The sequence below is a fragment of the Anas platyrhynchos genome, chromosome 8 (genome assembly GCF_047663525.1).
Source record: "Anas platyrhynchos isolate ZD024472 breed Pekin duck chromosome 8, IASCAAS_PekinDuck_T2T, whole genome shotgun sequence".
Lineage (NCBI taxonomy): Eukaryota > Metazoa > Chordata > Aves > Anseriformes > Anatidae > Anas > Anas platyrhynchos.
The window spans coordinates 8,009,905-8,034,431 of record NC_092594.1 but is presented as its reverse complement, the minus strand read 5'-3'; the positions used below and the strand labels follow the sequence as shown (position 1 = coordinate 8,034,431).

At 39.5% G+C, this 24,527-nt stretch overlaps 1 protein-coding gene across 7 annotated transcripts in view; it reads left to right on the top strand.

The window, feature by feature from the left end:
- The window catches only part of TGFBR3 (transforming growth factor beta receptor 3), a 130,138-nt gene that overhangs the window by 41,066 nt on the left and 64,545 nt on the right, over positions 1-24,527 (top strand). For all 7 annotated transcript variants that reach the window (XM_021276952.4, XM_027463425.3, XM_027463422.3 and 4 more), the window contains one exon: positions 12,171-12,355. In XM_021276952.4, coding sequence (XP_021132627.1) covers positions 12,171-12,355 — 185 coding nt within the window. The remainder of the gene's footprint in view (positions 1-12,170; positions 12,356-24,527) is intronic.

Genomic DNA, 24,527 nt, shown 5'->3' with positions numbered 1-24,527 from the left:
GGGGAGGTTTTGTTTTTCTTAGGCTCTTGACATGGATCAGTTTTCAAGGTTTGTGAAGCGAGACATTTAGTGATATTGAACTCATCCTTAAAGGGTCAGTTACAGGAATTCAGCCTTCGGCTGAACTCATGATCTTTTTTTTTTTTTTTTTCTTAATTAGAAAAGGGCTGGTGCTCTTTGAGTTGTGGAGCCCTTTCTCCACAATCCTGTTTCTTTCCCTTTGGTTTTTGCTGTTTCGGAGGTCCACTGTGTTTGATGGGACTGAATAATGTAAGAAGAGATCTTCCCCACACCAGTAGTGGGCCTCTGGGACAAGATGTTGCCAACTGCTGCATCTGGAAGCCTGAGAAAGAGCAATGTTTCTTCATCTAACAAAGGGGCTCTTCCATCAATAAGTGTTTTCAACCTATGTCCACCTGAGGAGGTAGGAAAGGCAGCCTCAGCTTGTCCCTTCCTGGCTAGAAGAAAATTGCTTATTTCAAAGCCTGTCATGCTCGTTCCATCTCCACAGCCCATGGTGTGTTCATCAGATCTTCCTGATGTTCAGCACTGAGCAGAATGCCATTTTTTAATTTAAAGTTGTGTTCCTCAAGTGCCAACTGAGAACAGGGAGGGGAAGGCTAAAAGTTTCCTGCTTGCCTGGAGCACCTCGATGTCAGCACAGGAGAACTTCTGACAGAAAAGACCAAGGAAGGGGAAAAAGCAGCTCCAGCAGCTCTTTGCTAAATGCCTGTGGTTGGAAATAGGGTCGAGATGCTTCAGAATTGGCCAAGGATTAGAAATGGTGGCTGCTCGCCTGTTCTTCACATGGGCTAGACGTGAATGGCAAGTCTCCCATGTGTCCTCAGGGTGGTGGCAGAGTTAAAAGGAAAGATTGCATGCAAGTTGCTGTTGAGCTGGGAGCTGTACTGTCTCATACCCTGCATCTGTCAAAAAGATGTCTGAAAGGAAGCCACCGCTCTCCCTCCAGATGTGCATGCATCAAAACAGCCAAAATACATTATTTACTCTCTGAAAACCAAGGTTACCTGCCATTACTCCAACTGACAGAGATAAAAGCAAGATATTTCATTGAAAGAGCCCTTTGTTATGTAGGTGAATGCCAAGTGCCAGTGAAGCTGTGCGGGCTGTGTAGGAACAGTTTAATGGTTTAATAAGAGTTGGATGGAAAAGAGAACAAATGACAAAGAAGTTTGAGAGAGCTGTAGAAAGGGCACAGATAGAGCTGCTATGAGTGACTACCTTTTTTTTTTTTTTTAAAGCTATTACGCACACACACACATCACAAGTATATCTATTTTTAGTCATTCTGATCTGACCATAAAGAAGAGGAAGAAGAAAACCAATCCAACCCCCTAAACCAAAATCCTTCCACCTCCAATCAAGTGAATGTTTTCTATAATCTTACTATTATTATTTTGGTACCTTTGTCTATAGCTGTTGATACTGCCTGAAGTGAGATACCAAATTACATAGGTCACTGGTTCACTGCAAAAGGGTAATTCCTCTTTTGCTTTTCATGGGATAGTATCAAAGCAAGACCATGGCCCGTGGTAGTAGCTTGAGTTTTTTGTCATCAGTTGCTTGCATAATTCTGCACTTCCTGTGTTGGTTTGAGAATCATTTGAACTTGTGTTAGCACTTTCAAGAGCACCCAGGAGCATACAAAGAACTGAAGTATACATTTGCAATTTAAATAAGTAACATTTTGCTGAGAAAGAGAGACTCAGAAGACTTGTTTTCTTGGATAAGCACAGACTGCTGAGGTCTGATCTAGGTTTACGCGTGTGTTTGTGCATGGTATTTGATGATGCATGAATTCCTGTGCGGCTGGTCATGAAGGTAAGTACGAATTTTTCATTGGCTCCTGAAACTGATTTTATGAAGTCTGGAATTTCCTTCACCGTCATCTTTAATTTACTCATTTTCAAGAGTTCAATAACAGCAATAGTGTGAGTAGGATGGTTTGAGGAGTTTCATTACCAATTAATTAAAAATACAATGGTTTTGAAACCTGTTTGTGCTGTAAGCAGGCATTTAGTTTTTATTTTTCTTTCCTTTTGGCTCCAGTACAGAGCTCTAATGTAAACCAAGCCAAATGCATCCTGTCGTTGTCTGATAAAAAGTGCGCTTCCATTCATTGTTTCCATGCAACTTCCTATCCTTTCTACAGTAAAGAGGGATAAATCTGAGACAATTTGTGGGCTATCTCTGGGGAAAGAGACTTTCACAACAAAAGGCTTAAATGTTGTTTGGACAAATGAACAAGGAATGTTAGAAATGATTGTGTTTGTTCATTTCTTCCTCTTTGTACCATCATGGTTCTGGAGACAACTTGATCCATTAACAGGGATAAAACTGAATGCTACATTTAGCTCTTCCATTCAGCCTGTTGAGGCACATTGATTACTTGCATTTTAGGTTCAGTATCATTTACAGTCTTGATAAAAGTTTTGAGATGGAAGTCAGAGTTTTCTGAAATGCAGACATGTCTGGAACGAAGCCCTGATTAATGTTGGCTACTGTTGGGAAAATGATAGGTGCTTCACAGGACCTACCGTTTATGCAGGAGAATCGCTTACATTTGTATTTTAGACCAATTGCTGGAAAGTTGTCTCTTTTCTACTACTTCAGGATAACATGAAAAACTCAGCAACCTTATCTGAAGCAGTGATGGACTACTTTGTCTTCAATTCTGTGGCATGGAAAACAGAAAATGTACATTGAGGGTTTATTCAAATGAAAGTCAAAACATTCATGATGTTCTGTTTATACGGACTAAAAAGATGCTCTTATGTTAGTAGAGTGTTTTCCAAATACTTGGGAGAAAGGATGAAAGAGAGGGAGAGCATGTATGCATGAGTGTGCATGCCTTAAAAATAGAAAAATACTAGAGAAGAGTTTCTGCAAGCAGCATTTTGTGGCAAATCTCAAGAGAAGTTAGGGCTCTGACAGGGCTTTCAGTCGGACAGAGGTGCAGCGGAGGTTACATAAAATGCAGCTCTTTGATAGAGCAATACTTTACATGTTGTAGTACATCTGCTTTGAAAGACGTCTTTGTTTTCTAGGTACAGATGTTTGTTTTCTAAGATTATGCCTCATGTATCGGAATGTCTTAAAATTGTGCTCAGCAGATGTTAAACTAAACAGATTTTTCAGTCTCTGCATTTTCTGTTTAATTAGCTTAATAGGTACCTGGTACCTGAAGTTCCATGTGTTGAACAAGATACTGACACATTGACATTGACTAGCCCTGACTTGCTTGCACAGGATTTGCAATGAGTTTTATCATGAATGAATTTGGCTGCTATCTACATTCTTCTTAAAATTGGTAGATTGGGTATAATTCTACTTTCTTAAGTAGCAATACATTGCTACAGAAGTCGAGTTTTATTTGGTGGTTAGGTTTTCCAATTTAAATTGTCCTAGATAAGGACAAAATGTTGGTAGATGCTTCTTTTTTTTTTTTTTCTCTTTTTTTTTTTTTCTTTTTTTTTTTCCTTTTTTTTTTTTCTTAAGAAAGTGAAAGCATTTCTGCTTTCAAGATGAAATTTGATTTTTTTTTTTTTACCCCTCAAGAGAAAAATGTGAGATCCATGCAGGTGACATGTGATGTTCAGTCACCTCATCTGCAACAGAGCAGATGAGCCTCATGCTTTTACCAAGGGCTGGGAGCAGTGGGAATGGAAATTTTGCAACACATCCTCCAGGGAGGCATAGAAGATTGTTAAAAGGAAAAGGCAGCTGCAGGAGTTTGTTCCAAACAAAATTGCAATCCAAAGAAGGTATGGGGGGTGTCATTTATGGATATGAATGACTCAAAATGGGCAGGCAGAAGATGCTAGATAGATTTTGCTATGCATAACAGAAATGTATAGAAAGACTGCAGGAAAATAAAGGATCAAGATGCTTTGCAGGTAGTGTAATCTAATATGTTGATATATTGAAATGGCAGAGTAGTTTGGTCCATATGTGGAATGTATCTGTAACACAGTTGATGATATTGGAATGGGAATTAATTCTGGGATAATAATTGTAGATTGAGAGCACTAGAGTAAGGCCCTGGTTGTGTACAGCTTTTACATTAGAAGTGAGCATTGTGTTGAAGCATTTGGGCTATTGCATAGTTGCAGAATATCATTTTTTCTCCCCTTAGAGAAAGAGGGAAAGAACAGGGTTGGTGTCATGAAATGGAGTTACTGAAGATTAGTGGGTTTTGAGCATTGGAATGGGAAACCTCTGATGTGTTTTTGTATGAGCACATGTTTTTAATATTGCTTGTATGTTTTAAGTTCATCTACAACCAAATGTTGCCATATGTATCGAACATTTCTTGGGGATGTATTTTTCGTCTTCTCAGTTTAAGTTTTATAGCTTACTGATTTTAAATAAATACACAGTCTGAGGTTTTTGAGACCCCATACTAACCCATTTGTTGTTTTTGTTTTCTTTTGATTTTTTTTTCTTTCCAAAATTGCCACAATTTGTCCATGAATCTTTCCCCCGTCATTTTAAACCTCTCTCATTTGCCTCTATGGTAATTCAGTCAAAAGTAGTACCACCATCAAAAATACACTTTTTTTTTTTTTTTTTTTTTTTCCTGACAAGAAGCCTATGCTAGATGTGGCAGTAAAAGAACTCCCTGAAAACTAAGGGTATGAAGGGGAACTTACTTAGCCTTGTATAGAATGGCTTTGTGTTTTCAGTACAATACATAAACAGAAAAATAACAGCCTTCTTGTCTTATAAATGAAGCTTTACTGGAGTTCCCCTCTGCTTTGGGAATGCAAGATTAATGTGGGTATTGGTATGCATTATGGATGGAAGCAAAGATACATCTTGCCTAATAAATTTAGTAATACGTACTGCTAAAATTAACTAGGAATACAGGTTTATGTAGTTTGTAATCTAAAATATTGGAGCACGTTTGCTAACTTAATATTACACTTTGGTTGTTTTTTGTTTTTTTCCAAGTTGCATTATCACCCTCTTGCTGCTGTTCCACCTTCACTCACTATGCTGAAAGCAGTAACTCTTTGTGTAGTTTTTGTCAGTTCCTTTCACTTTTAGCAAATGAGACAGTGGAAACATGCCACCTCTATGACCAGTAATTCTACAGATCATCAGAGAGATATCACTTATTGAGGTGGGATATTATTAGTATTAGTGTTGCAATTCTTAAACTTGCCAGTAGTGAATTGTTTTTGAAATTCTATATATTGTCCTAATTTTGCTGAAACATTTTTGGGTGAACGATGGGATTTTTCTAGCGGTTCCTCAGTCCTTGACCTGTAGTGATATGGAAATGCAGTAATCTTGGACTGTCAAGAGAAGATTTAAGGTTGTGTATGGAAGATTAAGATTAAGTTTACACACCTTATTTCCTTCTACAGGTTCCTTATCACCTCCTTCCTGTTTCTCTTTCCTCCTGCTTAACTGCTTGTGAGTTTTCTTTAATCTACCTGGGTATAATTTTGTATGCAACCAAAGTCCACAAAGACTATAGCTTCCTAGACTGATTTGTCCTGAAATTGGATGTCTTCTGCGGTGTATTGGTGATATCCAGAGATACCTAGGAGTTCCTCCTAAGGCTAATGATTAAATCTGAGGGCTCTAGACACCTATGAGAAATAAAACACTTCTTGAGTAGGTGGTACTTTTCCGTTTGAGTACATGTGCTAGGTTTTGTCAGAGTTAAAGCTGCTGCCGCAAGCTGTATAGAATGAGAAAACCATAACACTCTGTTCCCCTCTAGAGCCGAATAGTCCATAAGACAAAAATAAATCAGAACTGAATTTATACAAATAAAATATAAAACACTGTGGACAGTAGTCTTTTCATTTTCTTACTGCCAGTGGGAATATATAGTGTATGCATCGCCCGTTCAGAACCTTGCTTCTCTCCCACGTATCTTACCGTGATCATGTTCTTCAAGGAGGAAAATCAGGAATAGTCTTGGACAGTCCAGTTCCTTGATGGTGGTGGAAATGCTTCTTTACTTCCATGATAAGAAACACTGCAGTTTCCTTCATGCTGCTGTCTCTCATCGCAAAGTAGCTGTGATGTCTCTTACCATCTCATCTTCCCTTTTCCATCTCTCAAGACTTAAGACTGAATGCCAGAATGACTGATCCTGAGCAGGGATGCCTTACTTCATCCTGCTTGCTTAGGACTGTGAAGCTGCTTTTTCATGGTTATATGTAGTAAAAATTGCTTATGGTGTTAAAGTTGGAGGAAGAAGTCCATTATTCTCTATAGCCCTTGAAACACCAAGAATTTGGCATCCCAGGTAGTCTTTTGTGAAGGAGCATACAAGCAGGAATTCAGTAGTTGTTAAAGAACTACCCACACAAGATAAGTAAGAATGTCTTATATTTTCTCTTTGAGTGACAGGCATAACTTTCTCACTTGTAAATTCTTGTTTGCCTCAATCCTTGTTTATAACATTTTTGGTATAAATGATTCCATCAGGGAGAAATCCTTTATTAGAAGGTTGTGTAGGTTGTTAAAAATTATTCCACCTAGAATAGTGGCTCTTCATCCATGCAATTGTGTTTTTAAGAAATGAGTGGTGAAGGTTTTAGGACAAAGTTATTACTAAGTCTGCTTAGGTGCTCTGCAATGAATCTTAAGCTCTTCAGTTCAAGAGAAAATGACTTTTTCTCCTCTTGCTTTTCAGAACCTTTTTTGCTATTCAGAACTAGTTTTGAGGATCCTACCTCTTTCCTTCTTGTTCCAGTTTTCACTGTCACTAGTTTATATTTAAAATGCCCTTAAATTAACCTTCTTGAAAACAATTTTTGTGAGTCTGCCATTTGGGCATATTCAAATCTCTGCTCTGATAGCTATCCTCCTCTAAGACTTGCTCTCCAATGTTCAAAATGATGAATTCTAACAGGATCTGCTGTAATTTATATTGCTTTGTACTTGACAATGCAGAAAATCCCTAGTGTTTCTCAAGTCTGGATTTGGAATTTTTGTCTTTATGTATAATGACTGTGTATGTGTCATTCCCTCACTTAAAAATCAATTAGGATAAATCTGTCCGTCTAAGGAGTGTTATATCCCATTGGTGTGGTTTCAGTCTTCCTGTGCGGTGTGTGGAAACCATGCTAACGTGCTATGGAACCCACAGCACAGATTCGTGCAATTTGCAGGAGATGGTCACACTTTTCAGCTGACAACACTAGAAATCTCTACGGAAATATAACAAAGTATATTAGCCTTTACTATTTGAATAAAATCCATCATAGTTCTGAGCTGGTCTTCGGCTGCTACTTGAGGTATACTCCACCTTTGTATTCACTCCCTTTTCTGCTCCTTTGTTAGAACACATGCTACTCATTAGTAGCATGGATGATATGGGAAATAAGAATGTTGAAATTGTATTGAATACCTTCCAGATGATCATATCAAACAAAGTTGGATCTGCATGAAGATTGACTTTAAAATATTCATAGTACTTTGGAGTGGAAAAATAATTCAATGCTGATCAGTTCACTAAAATTCTAAATTCACTAAATGTTTGCCATCAGAAAACACGTTTACACTAAGTGGTTCTTATAAAACTACCTAACCTGTTTATGTTCTTCAAAAGGCTTTGCGGGTGTTAAAGAATTAATCTTTAATTGCAGTAAGAGCCAGGATTTGCTAACAGGATTGAATGAATATATAGTCCAAAGCAGTGATATTTAAACAAAAGCCAAATAATGACTGTGTGAATGCATTTATATCCTCAGTAGAGGAAAGACAGAATTCCAAAGGCTTGTAGCCACACTAGGATGTACACACTGGAGGTTACAAATCTGTGAGCTGTAGGGATGAGGTGCAAGAGAGTATCTGTAGGTGTCTGCAGCTGAAGGGGTAATCCTGATGAATCAGCTGAACAAACTGGCTCTTAAGCAGCAATCATTTTGAGTTTTAGCAGGATGTTAGTGTCACTGGTGCAGGTGAAGTTGTCAAGAACAGGATGTGGGCCTGCAGTGAGCAGCTGGCAGAAGCTGCCAATCTCGGCACTTGTGTATGGTGAAGCAGCAGGATTGTGAAGCCCAGGCAGGATGAAGCTGTGGTTTCATCTTGGCTTTCAAACACGAGCAGGCAGAGTGGAGGTGATAAACAATCAGATTAGTAGTGTCACAGAAAGGGCTTTCTGGCTGTTTTTTTTTTGTTTGTTTGTTTGTTTTTGTTTGTTTGTTTCTTTCTTTCTTTCTTTCTTTTTCTTCTTTTCTTTAGAGTTGTAAATTCACACTCTTTAGGATTCCAGCTACCTAGAGGAAGTAATTAGCTCTCCAGTCACAGGAAGATGTCAGGGAGGGAAGGAAGGTGAGCAGGAGGAGTCTGAGAGGAGCCAAACAGAGCAAGAACAGTTAATTTGGAGACAGGAGACCTTGCTGGAGTGAGAGTGCCTGGGAGTGGCACCCTGCTGTCTAGAAAAGTCCTGTAGGTGTAGTAGGTAGTGCTGGAAAGAAATGTTAACAAGTATTGAATGAATAGCTCAGGCAGTGCTGGTGTGTGGGTCATGTAAGAATAGACTAAAATAGAGCAGAAATAGAGAGAAGGTGGCAGAAGGAACTGGCTCATGTCATGTACAAACCAGCATCAGTGGACTTGGTGATACAGACTCCCTTCACTTGGCACTAGCTCCAGGCATGCAAACGTTACGCTCAGCATGGCACTACTGCCCTGGCTGGTGGTTGGGCAAATACGCAAATTTCAGCACGTGAAGATGACTGTTTGGTACTGCCAGCACATTTAATCACAGAATCACCTAGGTTGGAAGAGACCTCAAAGATCACCAAGTCCAACCTCTGACCTAACACTAAGAAGTCCTCCAACTACACCATATCACTAAGCTAATGAGACAACGTTCATGAGTCTTGAGATCTTAGGAAGCATAATGTGGAACTGGGACATAACTACACAAACACCTATGCAAAACTTTGCAGAAATGCAACATCTAGTGTAAGCCTCTTTGGTACTTACCCCACCATAGATCTTTGTATGTGGGTAATCTGACAGCAGATGTGGTTTGAATACAATGGAGCTAGCCTCCAGTAGTTATTCTGATCTCTGGTTCAAATTTCAAGGACTTTTTCTTGGTCAGTAATGAGTCTGGACTGAAAACAACTCTGCCAGAAGAAAAAACTCCCTTTCTTCCTGTCTCCCTCCCAGAAATGTTGATTTCTGGGTGGCTCAGAACAACTCCAATTTGAAGGAAGTGGTGCACAGAGCTGACAGAAATCTCAAGGAATCAAAAGAAAGTATTGAAGCACGCATATAGTGGCAACATCTGGAGCGTAGTTGCTCAGGAGGCAGAGGGGAAGGGAGAACACACGAGGGTAGGAGCTAATGTGGGGCTGGAGGCAGGCTGTGGTGGTGACGGGTAGTTGGAAATACTGCCGTACCCGCACAGTTGGTCACGCGCCGCGGCACGCCCCGGGCTGGCCGGCTGGGAGCCAGCTTGCATGCACAAGTCATGGAGCTGCTCTGGTGCCATCGGAGCGCTATGGCAGTGAGCCCTGTCAGGGCTGGTACTGCTGCTCGGGCGCGCTGCCAGCGTGGTTACACAGCTTTTGCAGGAGGTCTGGCCCTCCTCCAGCGAGGACGGAGCTCAGGCAGCATGGGCATGCCTTTGCTTGCCCTTCATTGTGTAGATAAGCTCAGCTGCACATGGTTATCCAGGATGTGAACTTCTACTCCCTCTGTGAATGTTTCCATTTTGCTAAGAGAGCAGCCTGCCTTGCAGAGAGGGCTTTCCTAACATGGGCTTCAGGTGCCAGGCAGGGAGGCCGTTACAGAAAGCCTGTTGCTGTGTCAGTTCACACCTGCACCTCCTGCTCACTGCCGTTTTGATGTAGATGGGTCCAGTGAGGAGAAATCTGCATAGTCTCCACTAGTGTGGCAGGCTTGTACAAGTAAAGACCAGCTGAAGACTGGAGGGAAGGATTGGTAGGAGAACTGCATGGAAGCAGGTAGTCAGGAGGGAATCCGTCTGCCAAAAGGGAGGTACTAGCTCTTTCTCTTCAACCTTTGCTAAGAAAAGCGTGCATTCTTTGTCAGCAGCTCCATTTCTGTCTTGTTCCAAGTCTTACAGTTTTTTATTCCTGTGCCAGACTGTCTTATCTTTCTAACTGTCCTTTACATAGAGACTGCTATCTTGCCCTGTACTTTCCTCTCCCCAAACACCCTGGTATTCTTTTTTTTTTTTTTTTTCACTCACATGTGTGTGTAAATGTTTTAATGTTCAATTTCCCTTACTTTGTGCTCCCATATGAGAGAGGCATCTTAACGAATGTCATCTCCCTCCACTCTGGTCTGCAAGAGAAAACAATTCCCTAGCCCAATTGACACACATGTTTAGAAATGTTTTTTTGTGCTGATTGTATAATAGCTTGTTCTGCTACGGGATGTGCACACCAGTGGTTGGGCTCATTGATCTGCAGGTTCTCTGATCCGCATTTGCAAATCAGGAAAAGGAGCCCTTTCTACTGCTGATATTATTATTTCTAAAGATTCATCAAGCGTTACAAAGGGCAACATTCATTGCTTAGGCTGCTCTCATCTTATATGTGTGCTTTTAAAAAGAGGTTAAAAAAAAAACAACTAAAACCAAGTCTCCAGTCCCCCAAGCTGCGGGTCAGTGCTACTCCTTGCACAGAGTACGAAGTTTATCTTCTGCACCCCAAGCACAGGCATGCACAATCTATGCCTGGAGCACTGCCTTTGACAAACACTCCTGTTCTTTAGGAGCTGGCAGGATATGTAGTATGCACTGGTGGGTTTCAGGAACGTCCCCTTTTGCAGGACAAGGCATGCATGACCGAAGGCATTGCAGAAATCTCACTGTTTTAAGTGGCTTTGCTTTTTCTACATAAATTCTGTTTTAAGATGGGCTTTCTGACTTTAAGTGCCCAGTTGCTGACTGTATCTTGGGTGAACTGTATTTGTAACCAGCAAAGTGTAGGTCGATCTTAATGTAATTAAACATACACATACACCCAGGTCAAATGATGTCTCGTGCTACGATAGCTGGATGTAGGCTTCACAAAACCAGCAAGAGCTGTGCTATTTGATCATTTGAGGATTTTCTTCAACTATGAACTTTTATTTAGAAACAAACAAAACCATTTTTAGTTGCAGTTGTATGCTAGCCAGAGAAATGAACTTTATGGTCCTCCTTTATATGTCACAGCCTTTGAACTGACCGGTTCATCTAATTCTTATCTGACTTTTGTGCAAATTAGGAGTTAAGTCAATTGACATTCTCTTGTGACCTGAATCAAAAACATACTGTATCTGTTACTGTCAGGGGTGGGGTTGGGTCATTTTGGAAAAGCAGGGCTGCTTTTCATAAGTATTTGTCTTGCTTTAGTTTCCTGAGATATAGTTCAAATGTAAACTGCTCTGTATGTTTCAGCTTTTGTGCTAGCTAGCTATATCACATCACACTGTCTCACATACTATATACAAGTATGGCACTACATCTTGCTGTGGTGATTATTTGAAAGGGCGTACACTCTGTTTTGGACTAGATATCTGTTATCAGTGTAGATAATTGCAGTCAGGCACAAAATAGACTCAGTAAACAAACATTTCATTTTATCATGTGATAAATGTCTACTGTTTTGTCCAATTTATTTGAACGATGTTCACTATAAATCAGCACTGCTTCAAAAGCAACAAATCCAACTTGCCCAAAAGTGATTACTTTATACTAGAAATTAACGTTTCATTGTTTTGTATATGTGGTTGCAATTTTCAGTGTTTGGGGATAACAATGTTTGACATAAACAAATAATTCACATCTAAGACTAAACAATTCCTCCTACCAACCTCACTGTTGTTTTTCTCCTTTGCGGTATTTTTGGGCTTCTTTTCTTTTTTAATCCTTCATTTGCTCTCTGGTAAAGACAAGACTACCTTCCATTTTGGAGTATGTACTTTAAATTTAGACTTTCAAAGAGAGAAATGAATTTCAATTTCGCATATACAGAAGAACTTAAAAGGACAATTAAAATATTTTTTTTTTTTTTGTAATGTGGAAAATGAACATGAAGCTTGTTTGTGTTCCTGTTTGTTCTGTGACCAAAAGGGACTTTATTATTTGATAGATGTAACATACGTATTGCTTTCTTTCTCTAAATGTAGCACATCTGTATAATCTTCTGCAGGTCCTGTGCCTAGGAGCGAGTGCGTCTTATCACCTGTTAACAATTCGCACCCAGTCCATGCTTTACTGGAGAGTTTTACCGTCTTATCTGGCTGTGCAAGCCGAGGCACAACGGGCCTGCCACAAGAGGTGCATGTCCTCAATCTCAGAAATCCTGAGGAAGGTCTTGGCCACCATGAAAGAGAGGTAAAGGGGTAGTTGCTTTTCTTACAGATCCCTGGCTATGTGTGTCTAAAAATGGGATTGTTTCATGTTTATTTGCTGAATAAAGTTATTTTTGAATTGTGAACAGCAAGACTACAAAGAAGCCTGCACAATTTGTATGGATACTGTCCACAGATGCTTTGCGTGTCATAAGACTAAACCACTTCCATACCCAGCCATTCTCTCCATCACCTTTCACAACCACGAAGTATGGTTTAAAAAGTCGGTGGGGTGGGCAAAGGAAATAAGAAACAGATTTGGATCTACAAGAGGCCTTTACAGAATTGGCTGTCTTCAAAGCTAGATCGTTTACCTAAATGTGTTGTAAATTAACATGAATACGTTTGGATCCCTGCCATGACCACTATAAACAAATATTTAAGTTCAGATTTTTTTAGCCCTGTAATACATCCTTAATGCTTCACTGAGGGGGAAATGCTGAACAGAAATCAAGTGTTACTGACTATGGTAGTTCTTCAGTACAGTCCAATTACTTATTTATGTACGTTGCACTTGGAGGGACTGTCAAGAACTTCAGCTGCTCTGGAAGCAACAGCTCGAGAAGAAAATTTTTGATGTTAGCTTGTGCAGTACTGTTGTTTACTCTCAAAACACATCAAAACATAGTGCTGAAGTGAAAAGAAAACATTGCATGCCATGACAGCTGAGTTTCTTAGTTCATGTTCTTACAGTATTACACATACAAATCCTGAGCACTGCTTCCTGTGAGAGCAATGTGTATGTACAAAATTAGTAGAGTTAGTAATGAGAGAACAAAGATGATGATCCAGCAGATGGAAACTTAGAAAAAGAGCTATATTTTTGCTGGAAGAACTTTTAAGTGGAATCTTTTATAGTGTGTTAAATTCAGGCAAATACTCTTGGCCATAATCAAAGCTTTCACTAACTTTGATAGCCAGTGGGGTTTGTTGTATGCATCCATGGATCTTCAGCTGTTGTATACATTTTCACTATTTACACTGACTAAAATGTCTAGTGTATGATGAAAAACTTATTTATTTTTTAAGTAGGCATCTTATTGGTTGCCCTTAATCAAAAACATCAGATTTACTTCTATTCATTCCATAACAGTTGAACTGAAAAATTACACTTATTTTGTGTGGGGCTGAGAATGAGGAACAGAGATTTTGTTGTTGTCTTGGAGTTTGCAAGGCACAAGATTGTCAGTGGAAAAAAAGGTAGGTATAGTAATTTCTTTGGACATGTAAAACCCATTGTAGTTTTTTTTTTTTTTCCAATATAGTTTCCTATGGAAACTAAAAGCCTTGTGTAGTTCTGCTATGTATTTGTCAGAGCCTCTCTCATCACCCAAGAACTTTTAAGTCCATTGGCAAGTCTTAGACAAATTTGGTCTGACGGGTAGGTCTCACAAGGTAATCACAAGTTCTGTTGAAAAAGGGGCAGAAGAGTGCCCTGGCTGTAGGCACACAATGTAGCATCAGTTTATAACCTCTTAGTTACCAAAGGGTGCCTGAGCATGGGGGGAAACTGGCTACAGCTAGAGTTTGTACCTCCCACGGGGCCAGAATGAATCAAATGCAGGGCTTAAATTTGCATAAAACTAAATTTCGCCCTGTTTTGATGTTCTTAGCACTACTTGTGTAACAGTGTAGTTTGACTGCAGTTATGCATGCACAATGTGAACTAGTTTCACGTGTGCGCGAGGTTGCAGACTGTGCCAGTACTGTCTAATTGTCTTGACAGAATGATAGAAGTTTTAAATATTTGGCTTTGAATAAACATAGTTGCTGTCTAGGAGAGAGATGCTTTGTGCCTCATCTAACATGCTAACATTTTGAAAGCAGTTTGCCCCAACTGTCTTTTCTGCACACCTCTGTGGTGTACTAAAGTGTAGGGCATAGAATGTATTTCACAATGTGTAGCCCTTAGCTTCCTTCACCCAGCTGTTTTCCAGTTACAGTTCTTGGAGATGCCTGCTCTGAAAATGAACAGGAAGCTAGAGCAAGGTTTGCTGGCAACAGTGTAGAGCAAGAGAGAACAAACAACTTGGAAAGACCAGTTTTTACTTAAAGGATCAGTCAGAAAACAAAGCAGAGCAAATGTTATCTCTTTCCATTATTGTACAAATGAACTCCAAATATCCTTTTGTCTTAAAGTAGAAGGTACCCATCACCTCAGGTTAAATTAGTTTGATTTACCAGCTGAGGTATTTCCTGTTGCCTGCAAAGCTGATAGCAAAGGTGGAGATATGTTATACAGTATAGCCAATGTACTCCAGGATAAAAATAGTATTTTTGTTTGACAGTACAAATCTAGCTAGAATCTGCAGCACTGAAAGTGCTTAAAATCAATCATGCATTTATTCAGAGGCTGGTTGAAGTTCTAATAACATACAGTGCGAGGTCTGAAAATCTCTTAAGCAAGGGCTTGCTTTGGGACAGGAGAGGTTGGGTTTTCTTTTGTTTTTAACCTACCCTGTGTAGATGCTGCTGAATTAAACATTCTGTACTTGCTCAGAGGAGTGTAAACTTCCCATAGCAAATTTGCTAGAGGACTTACACATTAAACATACATGTATTTGTGCAGTTATCCTGGTTCTCTTGAATATGCAACATATGTGTAGGAATTAATTTAATACTTGGCACATCCGTACTGTATACAGACAAGCATTTGCAAATTTAAACATAGGAGGGGTGGCTAATGCTGAGGGAGGGCATGGCAGAGGTGTGTGTTCCTTCTGTAATGCTTGTAGACTTTTTTTGTAACAATTTAGTAAGGTTTGGGTACTTTTATCTTGCCTGGAAATGGAAAATCTAGATAAACTGGAAATGTATTATGTATTCTGACTTCCTTGCAAAACTAAATCAGTAATTTATCACTTTCAGGTTAAGGCTGAAATCTCATAAATATAAGGTCATATGAAATGCTGTTTTTTTTTATTTATTTTTAAATTTATTTATTCATTATTTATTATTTATATTTAAATTTATTTTTATTTTACTTTGTTAATCTTTGTTGGGATGACATCTCATTTGTTGAGACTGTCAAGACATTTTCTTCAAGAAAGACCCCCAAAATTCCAGTCTTTTTGAAGTATTTCTTAGAACTGTCTTTTATTGCAATTCATATTGGCCGTGCTTTATCATAGGAAATAGAATACGGGTGCATGTAATAGGCACGAGTGTTTTTATTAAGCTTGGCATGAAGAATGCAAGCTTTTTTGTTTGTTTTGTTTGATCAAATATTCCTGGGGAAGTGAGTGCATGTGTGCAGTTCTGCACTGATCTGGGTCTCAGCTGAAAGCCAGGAACTACTGAACATTTACAGGGACTTTCTCTTTGGCTTTGGGTGTCTTTACTGCTTGAGTTTCCCAGATTGTAGAAAAACTTACTTTTTGCGAAACCGCTCATTCTGAGAAAGAATTGTTGTTTGTGAAGACAATTGTATTTCTAGTGATTTGCACCAGAAAAATATGTATAGAAAAAATTAAAAATATATTTTGAGATGAAAATAACTCCTTAAATAGGTATATTATCAAGTCTTAAAATAATGAAGAATTCATTATTAAATGACATACATGTCATTTGAGTTTCCCTGAGCTGCTTCAGGCATGCAGCCACAATGGAATAGTTAAAGGGGGGGTGGAGGCAAAGGGATATAAAATTAATCTCATGTGAATACTTAGGACTGAATACATGTGACTGCACGGAATCAGAATTCCTGGCAATGGATTCACTATTGTTTTCGTTGACATCCTCATCCTCAATAGGCTGTAATAATTGCAGAGACTTCTCACTGTTAAATCAGTGTTACTTGGAAGAAAAAAATCATGATGATTATTTTCCTTTGAGAGTAAACTTGGTATGAAAATGCGTGTTAGTTTCTATAGAGCAGGCTAATTATATAGCCAGGTACTTTCTAGGGAAGTAGCCTCAGATTCCTGAGCTGACCTGCTTATAGTCATAAAATGATAGGCAATATCACTTAAATCTGATATTTAAGTATTTTCTGAAAAGCTTGTGAGTTGTAAAACTGGAACAGGAAAAGGCACTGAAACAGTCCCCTGATAACATATTTCTACATCCGGATGTTTGCTATGCATCCTGAATTCAGGATAGTTCTTCTCTGTCAAAATGGTTTTGTATTTTAGGACTCTGAAGATCTGGACAACGAGCATAAAATCCTGGTTCATTTTGCCTATTTTTTTCTACATTTGCTATATTTCCCAGTGTGTTAATTTTAACTATTTTCAGAAGCTTGCTTCAAGAATTATTCTTAACATACTGTTAAGAAATCAGTTTTAGCTTGGAGTTGTACATTTGCAAATGCTAGGTATTACATACTTTATGGAAAAGTGCTGATTTATGAACCTGAAATTGCCTAACAGCTGTGTGTCCCAGCTCTTTAAACTGTCTCAAATACTTTCAGATATGCTGGCAAGTGACTTACATCAACACTTACTTTGTATAATGCATGTGGAATCAGAATAAGTGTGCCTTTGGCATTTTGTTGCTTTCCCGGTAGGTATGATTAATTCATTTCTTCATCTTTGTGGGATGATGACCTTGAAGATGGGTCCACGCATGTACGTAACCAGGTGGAATTCCATTTCCTGAATTATGGAAGTGTTCCCAGAGTAGAAGTTTCTGGAGAAACAGCATTACAGGCATTATTTTGGCACTTCAATTTCCATGCTAATTCTCCTAACTTCAAATGTTGAGACAGTTACCTTGCTCCCTTTTTCACACTTCCTCCTGGTTGTACCTGTTAACTTTCTTTATTCTCCCTGCACAATTAATATATTGTGATTACCTTGTGACTCTTTCTGTCCTTTGGGTTCTAGATTTCTATTTTTATTTATAATTTTCAGAACTAGATGCCTTAAATTACTCAAATTACACCACAGCAGCCCTACTGTGGCTGCATCAAGGAAAATATTTGTTTCATGCTTAGGCATCCAGAGATCTGGGAACAGCCTTGAGATATAGCTTTGATAAAGGGGTCACTTTCTGAGTGCAGTTTAGACACACAAACCTGTTGCACCAAGACCTTGAGTTCTTGTCAACAGCAGGCAGGAAGGGTATTCAAGGTTTGTTATTTGACGGCTGTATTTAGTGAAGTTTTTGTTACCTAGTCATTTGTTTTATTCCACTTTGTTTATTTCTTCTTCTAAAAGTGCTTTTTTAAGAATAGGTTTCAATTAAGTGGCAATCAAATGTCCACGTTGGAGTGTTTTCTAAGACTCCGTAATCTCAAATACAGTAAAACAAAGATCAGCTGCTTCTTCCACTCTTGCTTTTTAGTGCTGAGCTCTTGATGTCAGCTTGACCAGATGCTTTCAGATTGGCCAGAAAGATGGACTAGTTTGGTTTGAATTTTTGAAGCACCCTGCAGCATGGCCTTAAAAATCTTTTGGCAGCCTCCACTTGCTAATCTGATTATTCTTTCCTCTTCCAAATTAAAATAATTGGACTATTATCCTATGCATTGCTAAGCCTCTTGTTTTAGTGTGATAGTGCATTGCCAGAATTTGTTGCATCTCCCCACTGCTCATCAGCTGTGGGACAGTGGGAAGCCAGTGCTGCTGCACTTGGGCACATCTGGTAGCTCTGGTAGACCAAAGGCTTTTGTTTTGAAGAAAAAATAGTTGCTTTTCTAGAAGATGCTTTCAAAGAAAAACAAAGCACTGTGCCTCTGCCAAAGTACAGACTGGATCTCAACATTGCAAGGGTATTTTGCTGAGTTTGCCTCTACACCTTCTGAAGACCTTTGCTTGGCCGTGGTAATGGATAGCTAGTCTGACAGCAGACTTGCAGGTGGCAATGCAAAAATGTGCCAGGGTTTTGGTATATGCAGGGTTTTTGAACCAGGCATGGTATGAAGTACCTATAATGAGATGGTTTGAGAGCAGTACTGCAGCTGGAAATATTGCTGTCCAGAAAGGGGGCAAGAGTATGAGGAGAGCAGCACGCTGCAGGAGCCGAGAGTGTGCTGTTAGGGGGTCCAGGCAGGTGTTGAGTAAGGCAGTGAGCATGGTACTGGGCTGGCTGACTGAGAAGTGAAGCCCAAGATAGAGCTTGTAAAGCCTAAAAATACTGTGCCTTTCTCAGGGGGTGCCATGCCTACTGAAAGCTGCAACTCCCATGCAACTAACAGATTAGTGAAACTGGTATCTTAATTGCCGTATTTGATGGACACTGCATTGCCATGTCTCTTAAAAAACAAAACGGCAACTAAAAAAGACACCTCAGCCTTAATTTAAGGATCTCTCACAACTGTCTTCTTGCCTTTTCTCTTTGTTAGCACTTTGAAGCATCTGTGCTTGCATAAAATCCAGTCTTGGATGTGGCTTTTTCATCTTGTTTGCTCTGGACTGCAGTCTTTGTGGGTTGTTTTCAGTCAGCTCAGGAACTGCTGGTCATTGAATTTGGCAATCGTTCCCAGTTCTGCCCACCAGAAGTGCCAGAGGAAGTCATGTGTCAGCTGGAAGAGCTTGTTTGCACAGAGCCTGGTGTCCTGCAGAAGTATTGTTTGAAGCCTGTCTACTCTTAAAAAGGCAACAGTGACTTCTCATGACTTGGAAAGCACTGAGCAAACCCTTGGTATTTTCTGTTTTTAAAAATGGGAATGTTTACTGCACGCAGAAAATGAGACTTATTCTTAGCTTCACAGAGCTGCTTGGAACGGTGAGTGAAGCAATGCCAAGGCCCACCACAACAGGCTAAAGGGTTCAAAAGAAAAAAATGTCAGAATGTCTTTTCTGATTGCTTGAATTGCGCGTTTTTGCTGACTTATTAAAATGGCCCGTTGGAAGCTGAAAGTTGGAGCGTCTAACATTTACTAATATTTGTTTTCCTCTGTTGTGTGTGCCCACAGATACTGATTTGCTCTTGCAGGATTGTAAAGAGAGCTGGGCAGCTGCCACGGTCTTTACTAGAAGACTTACAAGTCTTTGCTTTCTTCCTCCCTCTCTGCTAGTTGTGTATAAGCACACTGTGCACTGTGTGCACACGTTCTGTCAGGCAGATGCCCATGTTTTGATTGAGATCATAAGCTGTGATTCACATTCTTGTTCTCCCCTCCTTAAAGCTTGGAGTGGCTGACATGGCTTCGAGTACTTATAAATCACTGCTTTGTCTATAGTTACTTTCCCAAGAAAAGATAATTAAGAAAGTGATGGTATTTCCAGGAGTCCACTTATATCACAATCTTGATTGGCAGGTTCCAGTCTAGCTTTGGGCTTGTGTGTGTGAGGGAGATGTTGAAGCAACACTTGTCATGAGAGGCCATGTTTATGTTGTTCTCTGGAGTGTCTGTTTGAACCAAAAGTTGGAATTGTTCTCCAACCTCCCAGCAGCAGGGAAAATTTCCAACATAAATTGTATGGAGCTTGCCGTGCCAGGTAGTCACTTCAGCTGCTCTCCTAGATCAGCTGAGAAAGTAAAAGAAAGTGGGAAAGATAAGAAGAAGAAACAGTTACTTTTTTTTTTTTTTTTTTTTTTTTAGCATATGTAGATTGTGCTTTTGCTAATGCTTTTTATGTACCTAAGTTTGTGTTTCTCTAGAGGAGTTTCTCATTTTCCCTATGAAACAAAACCAGAATGCTTCCACAGTGGTAAAACTTATTTAAAGGAGAAGATGCAAAAATAGCACCACCATGGGGTAGAAATAGATGAAATTCAGGTTGCTTAAAAAAGTTTGAAGGAATTATAGGTAATTTATAGTGGACAGTGTGTCTTTAGGAGTTGCCTTGGCAGTTTAAAATACAGAAATGTTTTTGTTGTGGTTGGAGTTCATGTCATAGGTATGATTAAGCATGACAGTAGTGGTAGCATCTCCAGGAGAAAAGGTAATTTTTGGTGATGATCCAAATCTCGTCAATGAGGGAAAAGTACTAAAACCTAATACTTTTCTGAAAATGACCAGTGTTCTCTAGTCCTGAAGATTAGTTGAAGTCTAGCTTACTCTTCTGTGATCGAATTGAAACGAATTGAAGCAGTTTTTTCATTTGTTCTGCATGGACACAGTCTGTTCACCACCATGCAGGTGGTGAAGTTTGAGGCCTTTTTGGACGTTACTACATATGCTGTTGCTTAGCAGAGAAGCACAGTGGCACTTGCTTTTTTTTTTTTTTTTTTAATTTTTTTTTCAGAACATGTCTTGGAACACGTTTTCTTTCCTCCACTGCTTATCTGGGTTTCAAGCGATGCTTAGACTGGGGTAAAATGGACACAGAGAATGCACCTGAAGCTCTATGGAAAAACCTTGCAAACAGGAAGGTGCACTCTGTTATTACACTATTAGCTGGAAAGCAAGCCAGTGTTTTCTTCATTAAGTCTCTTTTCAAGCAAGAATCAGCAAGACTGTGTGGATAAGAAGTGCTTAGAATGACATCATTGTTCATGAAAATACTTGCGTGACAGCCTCATTTACATCTTTTGGAGGATTTTGTCAGGTTTTCATGACTTTGATTCTGCAAGTGTACTAAATCCACCTACATAGGTAGTGCTGATAAACTGAGAAAATTCGGTTTCTTAGAACTTTTTAAAGTAGTAATTTAATTAATTATGAAATTAATTATATAATTATTTAGAGAAATTAATTTAATTCTCTAAAATATTCCCAAAATACAATCTGCATTGTTTGCAGAGACTAAAAGTTCTGATTTTTTTTTTTTTTTGAGGATGAAAAAAAATTTGGAAAGAATGAAGATCTACCCGATGGTAGGGGAGTAGAAAGACAGTATATTGGTTACAGTTGTTTAAACTTTTGAGAGCAGTTCCCTTTGCATTTAATTTCTGTTACCACTTGTGAGTGTATGCCTTAGGGAAATGCTTGCCCCACGTCTCAGGCTGGTGGGTTACTGACAATAAAGTAAACAAAGCTGTTTCCTAAATCTGGTGGTGCTGCTTAAGTTTTCGCTTTTTTATGATTCATGCACACACATGCTCTTCTTTACCCTGGCTTGGAAAGCAAGAATTTGGTTTTATATGTCCAATAAAAATGTGAGCTCCATGTTTTACGCTTCTCTATTTGACTGTGCCGCTCCAAAAGACACCTGCAGAATGGCATTTCTGTTTTCCAGTTATCTGCACCTATGTGTAGTCTGGCTGCAAAACCTTTGAAGAGCAAGGTGTGTTACACGCAGAGTGGTGAAACCCTTTGTCCTGCAGTTTTCCATCATCTATTTCATATATATTGCAAGTGATCTTTTCCTGCTTTGTGGAGCCTCCGTGTCATAGCATCTTCCCTTTCTCCACCTGCAGCTTTTGAAATAGCAGAAAATAAGTTGTTCAGCTGTTCAGGATTTCCACTCGGATTTGGAAATTCACTGTTCTGATTCCAGTTTTGCCATAATGTTCTTAGAACACTGTGTGCAATGTGAAGTCTGCATGGTGTTTTCCAGTTGAGGTGAACTTGCTGTGTCTACACTCAGAGCTTGTAAGAGATGAGAGAGTGCTGACGCCGAGTCTTTGAACCTGGATTAATTTGATACTATGACTAATAAGACCTGGTGAGAGGCAAGGTGTATCAGCTGCATTAATGCATCGCTGTGGTATGGTGCACCTTCTAGGTGGGTGCCTAGCACACATCTAAGTTGCTAAAAATACAGGCTCCAGGAACTTCTGTCTACCTGGAAAACTCTGTGTAGACTTGCTCAGATTGCCCCAGATGCCTTTAAGGAAAAAGGTCCTGTCTGAATTTTGATCTTTTATTCGTATAAGAAGCATTTTCTCTGGGACAGGAGCTGGGTTTTAGAGGCTCATAGAGCCTCCAACATGGCAACCCCCTACCTTTTTTTATAATGGTGTTAGGTAACATTAATGCAAGTACTCAATAATAGTTTCAGGATGGGGAAAGGGAGAGGAGTAGGAAAGCAGATTTCACTTTTCAGCCCAGGTAATTCACCAAAGAAAAGGTAAAAAAAAAAACAAAAACAAACACATTTATGTACAAGTAGGTACAGAGCAGAATATTATCTGGGGAAACATTTCCTATTTCTACGCACTTTGTACCTTAATTGTTAAACTTGCAAGTCTGATGTGATAGCATTTTGTGAATAGGACAACATTAAGGCAGATGCTGTACTTCAGGCTTGCAGGATTGGATCTTGTGTCCTTAGATCTAAAGACAAGAAATTTTCCCACAAAATGTATAAAAGGAGGGCTTTCCCCTTGAGATTCATTATACAGCATGTGAACAGTATTGACATCTACTGATTTATGCAAAGCTGAGCAAGATGTTTTGTTTTCAGGTTTCAAGTGCTGGGAGGCCTGACTGCATTGTGGAAGGGCAGATGGCACAGATGGTTTCACTTAATCTTTAGGAGCCCAAGCATCTAGTTAGGGTCAAAGCAGGAATGGGCACAGGGGTCCCAGCCCATGTGGTGGTGGGCACGGGTTTTCCATTGCACCAACAGTGGGGGCTGGTTGCTGTGAGCAGCCCTTGTTCCGCAGGTGCCCAAGACAACAGGGATAGCATCTGAAGATTAACTGTAGCTGGCAGAGCAAAGTAGAGATGTTTGCACAGAGACTGACTGTCTGCTCTATTTGTTGCAGCCAGAAGTTTTTGAAACTCATTTTTCAGCTCTCTGGTTCTCCAAACTATATAAAGAGTTGAGAACGTTGAAGACAAAAACTGGTTTGAGATGCATACACACAGGGAAAGCTGGATGTTGTGTTATGCAGGTAAAGGAAGTTAAAGTAGGCAGTTGACACATGTCAGTCAGTATGTGAAATGTATGATAAACTCTTTAGGTTATAATTTTAAAATCATTGGAGAAATAGTTGCATTAATGCAAGTGTGACTTGCTGCCCTTTGTCTTTTCAAATACCTTTCCTTATATAAACTAGCTTTCCTTTTTCCACTTTTGTTACTCCTGCACTGTGGAAGTAATACCATTTGCTAGTGCAGATAGGACGTCAATAACTGTCCTGCCTGTTTGCCAAGTCTTTTTGTTTGTTTCTGGGATAGCTTTGCATTACTTAGTTTTTGCATTACTTAGGTATTTGCATAAATGATTAACATCTAACATAATGTGATTACTTTTGGCAGCTCCTGCTTAAAATAACAACTTTGGAACACCAGAAATGAGCAGGCTGCATTTTTGTCTAAAGATAAATTATGTGGCTGAGCTAGGGGCAGAAATGATCCAACGTTTTCAGAAAATTAGAAGCACTAATTTGCAACATCTCTGTCAGAATTTCTTATGCTGTATGAGCTGTTGTGCTTTCTGAATGGAATCTTCAGTGACTTCGTTTCCAGTAAAAACTTACAGTGCAGTTGCTTACCCTTGCAGTTCTGAGGAGAAAGTTATCACTGGTGCAGTAAAACATCAGTTGTGAAGCAGATACAAATGACACTGTTGCCAGGTACTGAGCAGTTTGTCTAGTGCCATACAGCGTGCCACATACTCTTGTTGTGATGTTTTTGGTAATGTTTTAGCACTAATTTTATTTGTAATTTTTTTTTTAGTCAATTGGCTGGACCAGTTGAATTACAAATCCTTATGAAGAGATCTAAATGCGCTGTAATTCTGTCCTGTTACATGAATCCTCAGGTTGGTCGTTGAATGTCTGGGGCTAGAAAGGTACCAGAACTTAGGCTGGAGGGAGAAGAGAGACTACAGATAGCAATTAAATATGCTGTAAGCTCCCCGGCTTTTGTTTTGTTTTCAAAGTCTGTGTGCCCATTAGAATATATCGCTTTGCTCAAAGCGCAGCAGGTACCGAAGTTTAGGGGTTATGCTCTGTCATCACTCAAGGCAAAGGAAGCTTTGCTCTGTTATTCCTCTTTAAGAGACAAACATTGGGGTTGACATTTTTCCTTAGACATTAATAGTGCACCTTTGCATTAAGGTCACCCTCTGGGGAGGTCATCCATACTTCAGGATAGTTTGTTAGGGCATGTTGGCACACACATGGTGCAGGACTTGAATGTCTTGATTTGTAAGTTCTTTGGGGATGGAGCTGTGTGTTGTGCTTGCGCTGTATCTAGCACAGCACACCCTGACCTTTAGCTCCTGTTGCAGGACAAATTAAAAAAAAGAGAGATTTCAAGCACCTTATGGTCAAAGGTTTCTGGTAGTACTTCTTACTGAAGAGTGCGCAATGAGCCCTAGACCACAGTTGGGTTGCCCTTATCAATCTTTCAGTTCTCATACCCTCTCTTT